The 16,076-nt window shown below is 53.7% G+C and overlaps 1 protein-coding gene across 3 annotated transcripts; it reads left to right on the top strand.

Moving 5' to 3' along the window:
- The first annotated feature begins 5,023 nt into the window (after positions 1 to 5,023).
- On the top strand, positions 5,024 to 12,623 carry PMVK (phosphomevalonate kinase). Of its 3 annotated transcripts, none has more exons than XM_055324270.1 (5): positions 5,024 to 5,215; positions 6,581 to 6,644; positions 9,297 to 9,449; positions 11,195 to 11,324; positions 12,162 to 12,623. In XM_055324270.1, exons 1-5 carry the CDS (start codon positions 5,121 to 5,123, stop codon positions 12,296 to 12,298), a joined length of 579 nt encoding a protein of 192 aa, XP_055180245.1. In that variant the 5' UTR covers positions 5,024 to 5,120; the 3' UTR covers positions 12,299 to 12,623. The 3 variants fall into 3 exon arrangements, with proteins under 3 accessions (XP_055180245.1, XP_055180246.1, XP_055180247.1); XM_055324271.1 differs by having other exon boundaries at positions 5,081 to 5,215; positions 9,245 to 9,449; XM_055324272.1 differs by lacking the exon at positions 5,024 to 5,215 and adding an exon at positions 8,641 to 8,837 and having other exon boundaries at positions 6,582 to 6,644.
- The last annotated feature ends 3,453 nt before the right edge of the window (positions 12,624 to 16,076 follow it).

The raw sequence follows: 16,076 nt of genomic DNA on the forward strand, positions 1-16,076 counted from the left end.
TTCTGGCTCCTGGAACAGACGTCTGGCCGTGGCCACTCAGAGGGGCGGCTGGATGGCTGGATGACAGGAAGCTGGGCCTGTGGAGGGCTGGGGTGAGAGGGAGGGATCCTTGGAGCCTCGGAACCACCCCTGGAACCTCAGCAACTGGGTTTGGGGTTGTGAGGGCTCAGGCCCGAGCATATCCACAAAGGGCCCTGTTGGCCTGGGGGCAGGCGTGAGGTCCTCGCCTCCAGACTGTCTCCTTGAGGGCCCTCCCTCACCTGCTCATTTATGCGTCAGCCAGGTGTTCACTCAGCAGTTCCCCAGGCCCTGCTGCCAAGCTGGCCAGCAGTCTCAGAACATGTGAGTGCAAGCTTGGGGGCAGCTCCGGGCACCTGCCAACGGGGCCTGGGGTCCTGGAGGCTCTACCCAGGCTGGGAAACAGCTACCTCTGAGCTATGGAGGCCCCGCTCCTCTGCTTACAGCTCCTGATTTGAAAGAAGTCGGTCCATCTCCTTTGGGGAATAAAAGCCAACCTCTGTCACTAAGAGAATTAAAAAACCGTGAAGTGAAATCAGCGGATTAGTCTGTGAGTGGCAGCAATGTGGGCTCAGTCCCCAGCCATGACGTGGACATTCAGTGCATGGTAATATAAGAGAACAAAGATGTTTCTCTAAACCGTGAATCTTTTTTTTTAATATTTTATTTATTCATGAGAGACACACACAGAGAGAGAGAGGCAGAGGCACAGGCAGAGAGAGAAGCAGGCTTCATGCAGGAACCCAATGTGGGACCTGATCCTGGGACTCCAGGACCACGCCCTGGGCCAAAGGCAGGCACCAAACCGCTGAGCCATCCCGGGATCCCCTAAACTGTGCATTTTTTTTTAAAATATTTTTTTCTTTATTTATTTATGATAGTCACACAGAGACAGAGAGAGAGAGAGAGGCAGAGACACAGGCAGAGGGAGAAGCAGGCTCCATCCACCGGGAGCCTGACGTGGGATTCGATCCCGGGTCTCCAGGATCGCGCCCTGGGCTAAAGGCAGGCGCCAAACCGCTGCGCCACCCAGGGATCCCCCTAAACTGTGCATTTTTATTGGATAAAATCGTACTGAAAGGTGCCCGGCTTGTCTCAATCTTGATCTCAGGTTGTGAGTTCCAGCCCCACGTTGGGGGTGGGGATTATGTTAAAAAGAAATCTCATTTGTGCTTAACACCATATTCCAGATGGAGGTGTAGCCACCATCTGTGGGTATACTGGTTAAATTTTTGGAGCTTGTTTCTTTTTTTTTGAAAGTGGGAGGATCCTTGGTTGGCCTAACATTCTGGGCATCCTGACTCTAGTATGTACTCTATGGATGCAAAAGGTGCATCTCCACAAGCGGATGCTCCTTTACAGATTGCCCGGATTTGACCTCGGCGGCACGATGCTCATGAACTGTGCCCTGGCTGCCTCAGTCACAAAACTGAGGTCACATATCTACCGCGTAGTGATGGAAATGATTTGTAGACCAAGGACTGAGCAGGAGAACCCAACTTTATGCCACTCTGCTGGAGGGGCACGCTTAGGGGGAGAGGTTGGGTGCCACCCTGGCACCACATCCCACAAGCAGTTTCTCCTCTCTAGGGCTGTCTTCTGCCTGTGGCATTTCTTTAACCCTACAAAGTTGGAGCTGGCCAGCACCTTATACATTTCTGGGTTCACCCTCAATGGGCACTTAGCGACTAGAAAAGGGAGGTCATGAGAGGACACGGACCCTAAGTCTGACTTTTAGTTGTCTGTTTGGAAGTGTTTGCCTTTCTCTCTGGAGAGGGATCTCTGGGGGCTGGGTGCTATGTATAGTAGGTTACTGCCAGAGATCCCAGGCAAATTTCTCAATTATGAGCCTCAGTTGTCTCATCTGTAAATAGGGATAGTAGTGTTTATGTCATAAGATTGAGAAAAGATCAGGATGCCTGGGTGGCTCAGTGGTTGAGCACCTGCCCTGGGCTCAGGGTGTGATCTGTGGTCTCAGGATTGAGTTCCACATCAGGCTCCCTGCCTGGAGCCTGCTTCTCCCTCTGCCTATGTCTGTGTCTTTCTCTCTGTGTGTCTTTAATGAATAAATAAAATCTAAAAAAAAAATTGAGAAAAGGTCTGGCACATAGTAAATGCTCAGTAAACATTACCCATTAAACTCTCTGGAGGACAGATGAATGAGAGCTGATGAGCGTAGTGGAGTGCAAGGTGCTATGATGTGGGTGAGTTCGGCCTATGTCAGGAATATAGAAAACAGGAATCTAAGTCAGAGGAGTGGGGGGTCAGAAAGGAGGCAACACAAACTAAGTGCAGAAGTACAAGTCAGAGTGGGTTTCACAGAAAAAGGATGGGAAGGGGCGCCTGGGGGCTCAGTTAGTTAAGTGTCCAACTCTTTTTTTTTTTTTTATAGACAATGCTCATCACAGTTTTCTTTTTATTTTGGCTGGTATACCTCCTGGAAAAATGGTTATGCAAGTTTTTTTTTTAAAGATTCCATTTATTTATTCATGAGAGACACACAGAGAGAGGCAGAGACACAAGCAGAGGGAGAAACAGGCTCCATGCAGGGAGCCTGACGTGGGACTTGATCCAGTTGATCCAGCGTCTCCAGGATCATGCCCTGGGCCAAAGGCAGGCACTAAACCACTGAGCCACCTAAGGATCCCCAATGTCCGACTCTTGATTTCAGCTCAGGTTGTAGTCTCAGGGTTGTGGGCTTGAGCATCGCGTGGGGCTCCATGCTGGGTGGGAAGTCTGCTTAAGATTCTCTCTCTCAAAAAAATTTTCTATTTATCCAAGTTCAGATTTATTAAAAAAAAAAAAGATGGGAAGGGTATTCCAGGCAAGGGGAACAACATAATGGGGTGTGGTTAGAACCATTACAGCTTCTATTAGAGCATCATGGAATTGTTAATTTATGTCAGTTTTCCCTAATTTTGGGGTGAAACTTCACATGCTCCATTTTTAAGCTCCTTTATAATCCTGTCTCTCAGAATACATGCTTTTTGAGAGCAGGCTCTGGTTTGTTTACTGTTGCATTGCTGGTAGTACTCGGTGTGTTTTAGACCTTTAAATATATGTTGAATGAATGAATGAACTTCATCAGCTCCCTGAGGACTCAGACTCCCTGTCTCTTTCCCTGTTGTACTACTTCTTTACACCTCACTCCATCCTGCACCTCATCTGCCAGGCTCCATGGCCTGCAAAGCAATAGTCATCAAGCACAGAAGCACTGATTCACAAGCCCTTGGGTCAGCTGGACAGTGGCCATGAGAAGAGAAGCTGGAACAGAGCAAGGAGCTGAAGTAAGGGTAACTGGCGGTGTCACTGAGCCAGGATGGCATCTGGTTCAGGTATCTATGGGTCAGGCTTGCCTGGGAGGGGCAGACCTTGGTATCTCTGCTCAGGGCTCCCTCTGCCTAAGCAGGGCTGGAGCGGCACTGACAAGGCCCACCTCCTCCCTCTTCTAGGCTTTGCAGGGCTGTGTGGCTTGGTCCTCTGCAGGCTCAAACTGTCTCAGAGTATGAGGAGTCCCTGCGAGGGAAGCATGGCTCTGGGGAGTATGTAAGCAAGTGGCCTTGGAGAGCAGGTCGAATGGCTTCAGGTGACAACAAGGTTCAGGTATCCCCATAGGAGCTGGTGTCTGTGGAGGAGGATGAAAAACCCTTTGGCCGTCTGAGACCAAAGGATGGAGCAATCACCATGAGGTCAATGAGGCCACTGAGAGTGGACATGAGCCAGTGGCTAAGCTGTGGTGCATGAAAATGAGCCTTGGGATTGCTACCTGTAAGCACTGAAAAGGGGAAAGGCCACCCAGCCAGGTGGTGAGGATCCTTGCAGGAGCCAGGGATTTCCAGGGGGAGGAATGGAAGGAGGGAGGCCACAGACACAAGGTGTGTGCTAAGGTGTGAGGGCTGGTGTCCCTCCATGTGAGGGGGCCGTAGGGGACAGTGGGATTCAGCTAAGGCAGGGAGCAGGAGGATATCTCTGATCATCAGTTGGGAATTCCAGGAGGTCAAGTGAAGGGGCGGGGTGGGGGTCCTTTCTAGTGACAGGAGGGGGGATCTGAGCTCTCCTTGGGAGTCCAAGGAAACGGTTACTGCAGCTGTGCTGAATTTCAAACCACAGTGTGCTCAGAATAGACGACTGCACGTTTGGACGATGCTGGAGGATTCACAGTGTTCCCACCGTACACCGTACACCTTGTACTTCCCTTACTCTCTTCTCCCCGCAGCCCTGTGACCCGGTTGTTGTCAGCGATGCACCCGGAGGGGCGCGCTGAAGGTCCCCTGAAGGAAGCATTCGAGCGGGTTCAAGCCCCGCTGCGCACAGGTGACAGACTGTAGGGGCCTTCCGGAGCAGGTTCATTCCGCACCCGGGCCGTGCCGTGCCCTGCCCGAGCTCCCCAGGCCTCCGACGCTTGGGAGTTGCACTCCTCCGCAGCAGGTGCCCTTCCCTTGCACGCGGCCCGCAGAAACAGCTAACAAGCTCCTCACAGGTAAGCTCAGACATGCAGGCCAGCGAGTCCCCGCCGAGGACAACGTACTCCTCGCCCTGGGCCGGCCTGTCCCAGCTGCGGGCTGGCGGGGAGCGAACAGGCCACGCACCTGCGGTAAACACCCAGCAATCTGGGGCGTCGGCTCCCAAGCCCCGCCAGCGCCCTCCGAAGGCGCCAGCGCGACGGCCCCTCCCGCGTGACGTCATAGACACGCCCCCTCCGGGAGGACCCACGTTCACAGCGGGGCGCCGCCGGACGGCGTCGCTTGAGCACGTGCGCTTCAGTGCGCACACGGCGGCGCAGGCTTGAAGACCTATTCAGCGTGGTCCCCCTAATGTTTGCAGGGTTGGGTGGCACGCAGCGTGAGGCTCACCTCGGGGCATTTCAAGACGTCACCCCCCCCAGAAGGAGAATGGTTCTGTCCTGGTGACGTCAGGCTCTGGGCGGGGCCGGGCCGTTCCTGCCGGCTGCCTTGGGCAGCGCGACCCACGGGCGGAGCCACGTCCCCCGTCGGCGTGCGGAGGCGGCGGGCGTGACCGCGGAGGGCCCTTCTGCGGCTGCGCGGGTGTGGTCGCGGTGCCAACGCGGGCGGGAGTGGGGTCTGCAGCTGGGTGGCTGACGCATGGCCCCGCGGGGAGGCGCCCCGTGCCTGGTGCTGCTGGTCAGCGGGAAGAGGAAGTCCGGGAAGGACTTCGTGGCCGAGGCGCTGCGGAGCAGGTGTCCGCGGGGCGGGGCGCGCGCGGCTCGGGGTGGGGTCCGCGGGCGTCCGGAGCGCGGACTGCTGCGGGGCGGCCGACTTCGGGGGAGGAGGCGGGGAGGGACGTGCCGGCCGGGAGCCCACCGGGTCCCAGAGCTCCCTCGCCAGGCGCCGGGTAGGGGGGCTGGGCAGGAGCGCCTTTTCAGTTGAGGAAACCAGATTCCGCTTTTGTCTGGCTCCCCGAAGTGAGTGCGCTGCGCCCTACTCCGCCCTGTCCCTGGCCCCAGCGAGGTGCTGTGGGGGGAGTAGCTCTGCCGGGCCGGGGCGAGGGGCTAGACGAGCTGGGCGGCCCAGGCTGAGGTCTCCCCGAACTCACCCCAGGGACCCGCCACCTTGTGCCCCCAAACACGGGGAGCCAGATAGTGGCCAGAGGCACGGCCCGTGCAGTTGCACCTGGGGTCACAGCCTGACTCCCCCACCTACTCGTTTTTGATCTTGCGCAAGATTCTTACCCGAGGGCATCTCAGTTTTGTCATCTGTGAAATTAGGGGAATGATAGGCTGCTTGTAGGGATTGCAGGAGTCATGCACCTTAAGAGCTTAGAACAGTTCTTGTCTAGTAAAGATACAGGAGCTAAACGGTGGCTGTTATTTGTATTTTACCCGAATTGGCGTCAATACCTGCAGTGTTGTTTTGTGAGCGTCAGTTCTCAACCTCCGGTTCTTGTCTGAATGGTGGAGTGCCTGTCTCATGCGTCAGGATTGAGGAGCATCTGGGAGCATCTCAAAGGCAGGGCAGGAGCCCTGTGTCTTAGGACTGTGTTACCCACATTTACATGCAGCACCCCACCTGTGGCTGGGCTACACTGAACAGGGGAACAGAAGGATGATTTATGTGTGATGATCATGTCCATTGAGACCCAGATGCTCTGGCTGTGAGAGGTTTAGTCCAGGGGCCCAGCAGTAACTACTCCGTCCAGAACATGGTCTGGGACGGACGTGCACTACTGTAATCATAATTTTATTGGTTTTACTTGTTGATTTCAGGAGTCTTTCACATTCCAGTTTTGTAATAATCTTGTAGGAGAGAGGACAGAAAGTACTCTCCCCACTTTCTAGGTGAGGAATTAGAATCAGGAAGGATGAGTGTGATGAAGTTCCATGGATACCCCTAGCAGAGGCAGGACTTCATTGGGGTGCCTGGCTGGTTCAGTCATTAGCGCCTGGGATTCTGACTTCATCTCAGGATCATGAGTTCAAGGCTTATGGGAGGCATGGAACCTAGGAAAGGAAAAAAAAAAAGGGGGGGGGGGACTTCAGTTCCCTGTATGTCAACCAGGGGCGTGAAAACTGGGCTAAGTGGGTTTGGCTCTCCCTGTCGTGTAGACTTGGCGCCGATGTCTGTGCTGTCCTCCGGCTCTCTGGTCCACTCAAGGAACAGTATGCTAAGGTAGGTGGTGCTCTGGTGCATCTGGTGGGTGAGGAGCCAGCTTATAGGCTGCAGGGTCTTTACGACCACTGTTGGCAGGGGGTGGACAGCTCTCCATATTCTGTGGCTCCACCTTTGGGGGGCATTTTCACCCTAAGCTGGTTTCCCATTGTCATCACTCACTTCAGGCCACTCCCCTAGAGTGTGTACAAGAAATCATGTCCAGGAAAGGGTGTAGATGTGAGTTGTCAGCTCTGAGGCCCAAGTTATTAGTAACAATCTGGAATTCTTCCTTTAGAAATGTAATCACTTGGGTTGTCAGTGTACATTGTTAAGTGGAAAAAGCAAGATTTGTAGAAAGGTGCACACGGAATGCTACATTTGTATAAAAATGGAGAAAAACTGTAAATATATTTGCTTATCTACTCAGCCATATAGTAAGAATTTGTGGGGGTACTGGCATGGTGTTCACTATTCCTGGTGCTCGGGATGTGTGAAGCCAGGGCAGGATAGCAGGACTGTGTCCTTGGATGCCTCCAGGGAGCAGTGGTGGGAGAGAGCTTTTTCACTGTCAACAATATGTATCTTTTGAATTTTGAACTATGCAGATTTAAAAAAAGGATTGTAGAAAAATAAACGGGACCTCTTAAAGCCCTGGGTTTCAGATAGAGAGCCTGGAGGGTGAGACCAGCTTCCCATACTGTGTGAAGCATTCATTGCTTACATTTCTGTCCTTGCTTCTGGGTGCATCGGTTCGGGTACCTGTGCTCATGGCCCCTTGGTCAGTTGGCCTGGGTCTGGCCTTCTGGGGCCACACAGAATGAATTTGTCTTCCCCCTTCCACGCATCAGTCCCATATCCATGGGCAGTATGCCGCTATACCATTCAGTCTTCTCCCACCAGCTAAACAGACCCATTTGTAGCATGGCAGCCGGGGCGGGTCCTGGGGATAACAGGTGCAGTCATTTAAAAAATTTTTTAGTAGGAACGTTTCCCCGGTGAAGTTGGATGGAGAAGTTCCTTGTATCCAGTAGACAGATTGGGAGGGACTCTGATGGAAGGAGGGGTGGAGGGGGAGGTGCTCAGCCTACCCATGGGGGCCTGGGTCCTTCCAAGAACCCCAGGGCTCCATGGAGCAGTTAGAAAATCTCTGATCTACCTGCAGAATTCCTAGATCAGCCCCCACTCCAAACTGATGAGCCAGGCTGGTGTGGGAGTTGGGTAGGAGTTTGCATTTTTTGTTTCAAAGATTTTTTAAATTTATTTGAGATAGAATAAGAGGGAGAGAATGCACACAAGTGGATGGTGGGGGGCAGAGGGAGAGGGAGAAGCGGACTTCTCACTGAGTAGGGAGCCCAAAATGGGGCTCCATCCCTGGATCCCAGGATCATGACCTGAGCCACCCAGACGCCCCAGGAGTTTGCATTTTTAAAACCTCAATAGGTAACTCTGATAGGCCAGCCTACCACTACATCTCCCACTCCCATTTCAAAAACAAATCCTGGATGCCTGGCTGGCTTAGTGGATAGAGCCTGCAACTCTTGATGTCAGGGTTGTGAGTTCAAGCCCCACGTTGGGTGTGGAGCCTATTTAAAAAAAAAAAAAAAAAAAAAAAAAAAAAAAAAAAACATCGGGCAGCCTGGGTGGCTCAGTGGTTTAGTGCCACCTTCAGTCCAAGGCCTGATTCTGGAGACCTGGGATCAAGTCCTGCGTCAGGCTCCCTGCATGGAGCCTGCTTCTCCCTCTGCCTGTGTCTCTGCCATTCTCTCTCTCTCTCTCTCTCTGTCTCTCATTAATAAATAAATAAATAAATAAAATATTAAAAAAAAAACCCCACCAAAAACAAAAAATCATGATGGGAAATATAATTGAAAAGCAGAACGTAATGCTCCTGGTGGCTGCTTTTCACCTGTGTTAAGAGTAGGTGGAAACTAGTTTACAAACGAAGTGGCTGCTGGCCTTATCCTAGGAGCAGGGCACAGGAAGGTGACTTGACCTGTGTGGTCTGGCCCTTCAGTTTGCAGATGAAGAAACAGTCCAAGAAGGTCTACCTGCAGTGAATTAGTAGAGGAGCTGGAACCTGCCCCCTTCTTGCCCTGGGGTCCCCGTCGAGGGCCTGTCTTGCAGTCAGTGTCCCTGGTGGAGGGAAGGCCAGCCAGGGTGGTCTGAGCAGTCCCTTGTGTCCAGATGGATGGAGTGATTCTGTTTCCAGAGGTGCCAGGGACTTAGGGGTGGGGGGTGGGGGGAGCCTGGGACAGATGATGCCCGGGGGGTTGGGGAGGACACAGCCTGCCCTGCTTTTAGGTTTCCCACTTTGGTTAAAGGCTAAGCCTGTGCCCAGGGGATGCAAACTAATTTCAGGATTAGTTTAAGCCAGAAATAATTTGGAAGGTAAGGCTGTTGCAAAGGAGAAAAACCACATCACACATTTTCAAGACAAACCGAAGCAATTTCTGGATTACCCCAGTCTTTTCTTCCATCTCCTGCCTTTTGGGGTTTTTTTAGTTTCTAGCCCCGTTTCCCTACAGACATGGTCCTGGTGGCAGCCTCTTGGTCCTTGCATTGGGACCCCCTGCCCTGGGGGTGGGCTGGGTGGCGGCGGAGAAAGCCTTCTGTTTCAGGAGAGACCCGAGGTTGGCTGCTGGCGGTGCAGACTCTGTGTGCTTTGGGCAGGAGCACGACTTGGATTTCCAGAGACTCCTGGATGCCAGCGCCTACAAGGAGGCCTTTCGGAGGGACATGATCCGCTGGGGGGAGGAGAAGCGCCAGGCCGACCCCGGCTTCTTCTGCAGGAAGGTTGTAGAGGGCGTCTTCCACCCTGTCTGGGTGAGTGGGCTCTATGGCAGCTCTCTCCATCCACATCTCCACTGCCTTCCTGTCCTGCTGAATCTCACCAACGTCTCCTGCTCTGGCCGGGGTGTCGGCTCTCCGCCCCTGTGGTCCCTTCACTACAGGTAGCCAGAACGACCTTTGAAGAACAAGACGAGTTACTCCTCCATGGAGCACCTTTGTCCCTTGTTCTGTTGGACCACATTGAAATGCTTAGCGCAAACCTCTAGGCCTGAATAATCTGGTCCTGCTGCTCCGTTGGCCTCCCTAGTCCTCAGGCTGTAGCGACATCAGCCTCCTCTCTGTGCCCCAAGTTACACTCCTTCTGGAGTCAGGGCCGGCCTGCGTGTTCCGCCTGCCGGAGATGTCCCTTCTCTCCCTCTACTGGGTGCACTCCAGCCTGCCTGGCTTACTTATGTGGTGCCTCCACAAGGAAGCCTTCCCTGATACCCGAGCTCTAAGTGATGGTTGCTGTCTGTTGCTCCCATGGCACCTACTCCTCTCCTACCTCCTTGAGGCAGCTGGTGTTCTCTCCTTGCACCTGGCCCGGCTCCCAGTGATTTGGGCGCACCCCAGTGCAAACATTGTAATCAGGGTGATTACATTATAACTGGCTGGAGGGAATTAGGCCCTAAACAAATAGCTTGTGGGTGGGGATCACTACCAAGTTGCAAAACAGACAAGGGCTCTGGGGAGGACGGGGGTGCTGTCTGATGTGGGTATCAGGACCAACTGTGTCTGGGCAAGAGGAGAGGCTGTTGCTAGCAGGCCAGCTCATTGGAGGGGACAGACATGGCTGGGGGGGGGGGGTGCACAGGAGAGAAAGCAGAGGCCAGGGCGCAGGTCTTCCCGGAGGCGAAGGGGATGCGGGGACATGGTGGGATCTGCACAGGCTGCAGGGGATGCACAGAGACAGGAAGGGGTTGGGGTGGGAGGGAAGGCCTCCCTTAGGAGGAACACCAGAGGAGATGGCACCCAATCAGAGAGCCTGGCCTGTGTATGTCCCTGAGAAGGCCAGCTGGCTGAGGGGGAGTGAACGTGGGAATCTGGTGGGAAGTAGGTGCTAGATCATGCAGGACCTTGTAAACGGGGTGGGCTTTGGGTTGTCTTAGAATGATGGGAGGCCTTTGAGAAGTTTAGGGCAGTGACCTGACAAAATCAGACTTAAATTTTAAAAAGTGCTGGGGAGGGCAGTCCCGGTGGCGCAGTGGTTTGGCGCCGCCTGCAGCCCAGGGTGTGATCCTGGAGGCCCCGGGATCGAGTCCCATATCTGGCTTCCTGCATGGAGCCAGCTTCTCCCTCTGCCTGTGTCTCTGCCTCTCTCTCTCGGCTCTCTCTGAATGAATAAATAAATAAATTAAAAAAAATTCTAAAAAAAAAAAAGTGCTGGGGAGCAGGGACCAGTTAGAGCATCTTTGTTTCGGGCCTCGGTTTGTTCATCTGTAAAGTAATTATGTTGGACCTGCTGATCTGACCCCAGATCCTGCGACCTCTTCAGCTCAGCAGTGACTCCAGAACATGGCATGTCTATGGCGGAGAATGTGTGGGCCGAGTGGCCTCCTGCAAGGGGCAGGGACAGTGGGTGAAAGTGGGGAAGGGGCGACACCTGTCTGGGTTCTGTAGCCCCTCCCAACCCTGTGTCCCTGCTTATTTGGAGTGGGGCCGGGTCTCCTGCCACCCCCATGACCCTGTCCCCCAGCACTGTGTCCTATTGGTCACCTGCCTGTGTCTCTCCCCTGCAGCTGGTGAGTGACACACGGAGGGTGTCGGACATCCAGTGGTTCCGGGAGGCCTTTGGGGCTCTGACACAGACCGTCCGTGTGGTAGCCTCGGAGCAGAGCCGACAGCAGCGGGGCTGGGTGTTCACCACAGGTGAGCTGGGCGTGGCCATTGTCCTTGAGGCTTGGCACTCGGGCCGGCCACCCGATGGTAGACCAAGGCCACCCACTCCCACGCTTCAAGTCTTCTATTCTATTCCTAGCTGGCTCTGGGGCAGTGAGTGAGGGGTTATAGAAGGGATGCGGCCGGGGGCTCCGGACTGCCCCCACGTCAGAGACGAGTGGGATGGGGGTGGGTGTCCTTGGGGCTCACAGCTCCATGACTTTAGCCTGGGGCCCTTCCCTGGGCTATCCTCTCTAGGCCAATGGGACCTACCCCTTGGTCCTTCACCTCTGCTTGCCAGCCTGGTGGGTCAGAGGGCAGGCCTGTTTGATGAACAGAATGACTGTGTGCAGCATCCGTGGTGCAAGCCTGGGACCTGCCCCATGGCTTCTTTCATGCCTGAGGTCCTGGGACCTGGGGAAGTGCAGGTCCAGCAGGCACCCCTCTGTCCAGCTGCTGTCCCCTGGGGATTTGCTGCAGGGCGAATGATCTCACCCTACGGTCAGTGAACCTGCTCTGCAGACAGGCGGGTGGAATAGCTCATGCTGTATCCCCAGAGGACTGAGTCAGAGATGTGGGCATGGAGTCCACACCCCAGCTTCACATAAAATGGAGATAGGTGGCCCTGCTGGGTTCTCTGTGGTTTCCAAAGAGCCAACCACTCTCTGTAGCCAGTGGCCAAGGAAGAGCAAAGTTGGTAGACACTCTAGGGGGTCTCAGGTGGCTCTCTGGGGGCAAAGGGGGCAAGCTCATGTGGGGCCAGCAGGCCTCCATGCCCAGTGTCTGCCCAGATGGACGGGCCCTGACCTTCCCATGCTTCCTGTACAGGGGTGGACGATGCTGAGTCCGAGTGTGGTCTGGACAACTTTGGGGCCTTTGACTGGGTCATTGAGAACCATGGGGATGAGCAGCGCCTGGAAGAGCAGTTGGAGAAGCTGGTAGTGTTTGTCCGCTCCAGACTGTAGCTCCAGGTCCTGTGAGCACTGGGGCCTCCCTGCCTCTGCTGACTTTGGTCTCTAAGGCGGGGGAAAGACAGAGGGCCTGGGTCTAGGTTTCTGGGGGCCTGGCAGACATCAGACAAGTCAAGACACCCCCAGGGACCTCATTTCTTTGTACAGAGGACAGTCCTGCATCTTTAGGAGGAGACTAGAGGGCAAAAGGGGGGTGAACTGGCTGTGCTTGACCTTTGTCCATGGTGCCAGGCCTGTGAGCCTGTGCAGCCTGGCTTCCCTGTCTGGATGCGCTCAGCCCAGGGCTCCTTTGTGTACTAATAAACCACCTTGGAGCACACGCTCAGAGCTGGTCTCTCATTTCCCGGATGCCAGCATAGCCAGCATGCGTTCAGAAGGGCCGGGGCTGTCTCCACCTGGGCTTGGGCCATGCAGGCAAAGGGTCTGTGTGGGAGGCAGAATGGGGGTCTGAGAGTCTCGTCTTCTTGGAGGGCTCCACCAGAGGCTCTGTGTTCCATAGAGAGTGCCACCAGCAAGCACCCAGAGGGACCAAGTTATCATAGATGCCAGGCACCTAGAGATCAATGGACTCCTCATAGCCATTGTGTGGCCCTGGGCAGGTCATATTAGTGCATCCAGCCTCAGCGTTCCCATAGGGGGCTTTGGATTTGATCCCTTTTATTTATTTTATTTTATTGTTTTAAAAAAATTTTTTTATTTTAAGAGCGAATGTGGGGAGGGGCAGAGGGAGAGAGAGAGAATCTCAAGCAGACTCCGTGCTGGATGCCGAGTCCAACACAGGGCTCAATGTCATGACCCTGAGATCATGACCTGAGTGGAAACCAAGAAGTGGAAACCCAAGTGGTCGCTTGACTAGCTGCATCACCCTGGCTTCCTGAGGAGAGTCCTTTCATCTGCACTTAGCAGGTGCCAAGAGCTCAGAAAGGGAAGGCCACCTGCTCAGGATTAGAGGGTGTGTTGGTGCCACCTGACTCCTGACCATCCCAGACCTCGCTGAGCACCCAGCTCTCTGCCCTCTTCCTCCTCACTCCTATGTCCCTGCTAACTGACCTGTGATGTTCCCGCCCAGACCTCCTCCCTGGCTCTTGTGGGTGCCTGGCACCATGGGCTCCTCCTTGTCCCCTTCTATTTCTCCTTGGAAGGTGAACTCCCTGATGGCTGGCTGTGTCTCTCTGGCAGTTGTGACCGTGGCTCCCAGAGGTGTGCTGGCTCAGTGGGTGCTGGGAGAGGGCATGCTCCCACGCAAGTTGATGTGTGCATAATCATGGTCTGCAGGATGCGATTCTCATGCCCCAGGAGGCTCTGTTGCCCATCTGGTGCTGAGCTGGCACCAGCTTGGATGCTCCTGGGGCTTGTTCCACATGGAGACTCAGCTCTTAGGGGCTCCTCTCAGTGGTGCTGGCAGAGGTCACGAGCCACCCCTGCCCTGACCCCGACTGCTTTCCACTCGATCCAGGTTGTGACCTAAAGAGTTTACCGCTGTGATCACCAGACGTGGCCCCAGTGATTTTGGTCATTTCTGTGATGGCACTGTTCAGAGGCAGGTGCAGCGGGTCCAGCTCCAGGGGTGTGGTTTCCATGCAGCAGTGGCTGTGCCTGGGGGGTGCGTGGGCGGTACTCACCTGTATATGCCAGCCCTGGGGTGTTATGAAGTCCCAGCCTTCTCTCTCTCTCTCTCTCTCTCTTTTTTTTTTAAGATTTTATTTATTTATTCATGAGAGACACAGAGAGAGAGAGAGAGGCAGAGACACAGGCAGAGGGAGAAGCAGGCTCCATCCAGGGAGCCCGATGTGGGACTCGATCCCGGGTCGCCAGGATCAGGCCCCGGGCCGAAGGCGGCGCCAAACTGCTGAGCCACCGGGCTGCCCCCAGCCTTCTCTTGAAGGTCCAAGGTGTCCCTTGACATGGCCTTCAGGTTCCTGGCACCTTGCGGTACATGTCTGTCTGTCCCATAGAGTAACGGCTCCTGAGGATTGAGCCCCACTGCCTGGCCTGGTGACAGCAGGAATGAGTGACCATTACTAAGTGCCTGTCAGGACCCGGATACCATGTGATATGCTTTAAATATATATTCTATTTAAAAATTAAAGCAAGCTATCTATCTATCTATCTATCTATCTATCTATCTATCTATCTATCTATTTATTTATTTACTTATTTATGGGTTTTATTTGTTAGAGAGAAGGAGCTCCTAGGGAAGGAAAGGGAAAAGCAGACTCCCTGCTGAGCAGGGACTGCCTCCACCCCCAACCTCAGACCTGGGGCTGGATCCCAGGACCCCAGGATCGCAACCTGAGCTGAAGGCAGTGCTTCACCCACTGAGCCACCCAGGCACTTTAAGAATTTTAAGAATTAATAAAACAAAGAATGGGTCAGAAAGTATTGACTGGACTTGGAGCCCTCACGTGCTGGCCCAGCAACCACAGTCCCGGTGGTAGTTCAAGCCCCATGTTTTCAGGGTTGCTGTTTGCCACAAGGCAGTGGGTGTTCTCATTTGCACTGACCCGGGGACAACCTGAGGGCCTATGGGTTCTCCAGAGGTGGCAGAGCCAGCATGGGGCCCGTAGGTGTGCCCGGGAGCCCTGTGTCTTGGCACTTTCCCCAGCAGGTGTCTCCTTGGACCAGAGAGTGGCCATCCCTGACCACGCCTGAGCTCAGAGCTCAGGACGAGTGAGCCTGTTGAGGGATCGCTCATGTTCTTCCTTCTTCCCAGCTTGATAAGATGGGATCCACACATAACACTGTGAAAGTGTACAGTGATTTGAGGCACATATGTCCTGTGAAATCAGCACAAAATAAGGTTGGTTATCCCTGTTACCACACATAGTTGTCATGTGTGCATGCCAGGCTGTGATGGGGGTATGTGTGTGAATGAACCACATTTTATTTATCTGTCTGTGTGTGGATGTTTTGCTGTTTCCATGTCTTGGCTGCAGTGAGTGTGGGGATGCGACTGTGTCCTTGTCGTCTTGCTTTCCTCTCCTAAAGATGCGTGCCTAGTGGTGGGATTGCTGGGTGACCACCAGTGCACAGTGAAGGAGGCAGGGATGGAGCAGAGAAGAGGAGGAGGGGCTGCTGTGCCTGACACATCCCTCTTCCCCGTCCCCAGGAGCCCTGCTCACCTGGCTCCTGGCTCCCGGATTTGGAAAGCCTCTGACAGGTTGGCAGTGATGCCTCCAAAAATGGGGGGTCCCAGTGGCTAACCAGAGTCACTTCTGCTGTAGTTGAAGTTCTTCTGTACTTAAAAAATCTGCTCTTTGTCTAGGTATCAAAATCAAGAATAACTCCAACTTTTGATTCTGTGATGATGAGGGCTTTAGCTGCTTTTTAGAAATTTTGTTAATTTTTTAATTTTTAAAATTTAAATTCAATTTGCCAACATAGCATAATACCCAGTGGCTTTTGCTGCTTTTATTTTGAGGCATTCTCCACACCCTGCTAGACTTTGCTGATTGTGTGTTTATGGTATAACAGCATTGCTGTGAAGTTGTTTCTTCTATCATGTGTGTATTATTTTAACAATGTTTTGTGGCATTAACATTCTCCTAAAATTTTTATGCCATTTCTAAACAGCTTTATTGAGATATAGTTGATATGTAGTAACTGCATATTTAAAACGTACAGGTTGATAAGTTTTGACATTTGCCTACACTGACAAAACGATGCCCATGGTCATGGTGGATACCCACCCGTCACCTTCATCCCCAGGCCACCACTGATCTGCTTTCTGCCTCCATAGATCACTTTGCATTTTCAGTAATTTTACATAAAT

This window comes from Nyctereutes procyonoides, unplaced genomic scaffold (genome assembly GCF_905146905.1).
Source record: "Nyctereutes procyonoides isolate TBG_1078 unplaced genomic scaffold, NYPRO_anot_genome, whole genome shotgun sequence".
NCBI classification, from domain to species: Eukaryota; Metazoa; Chordata; class Mammalia; order Carnivora; family Canidae; genus Nyctereutes; species Nyctereutes procyonoides.

What these genes read in the sequence shown, in the direction of transcription:
- PMVK (XM_055324270.1), top strand. Translation starts at nt 5,121, where the DNA reads ATGGCCCCGCGGGGAGGCGCCCCGTGCCTGGTGCTGCTGGTCAGCGGG. An exon ending in GCGTCTTCCACCCTGTCTGG is followed by an intron (nt 9,450 to 11,194) that starts GTGAGTGGGCTC and finishes TCTCCCCTGCAG; the next exon opens with CTGGTGAGTGACACACGGAG. An exon ending in GGGCTGGGTGTTCACCACAG is followed by an intron (nt 11,325 to 12,161) that starts GTGAGCTGGGCG and finishes CTTCCTGTACAG; the next exon opens with GGGTGGACGATGCTGAGTCC.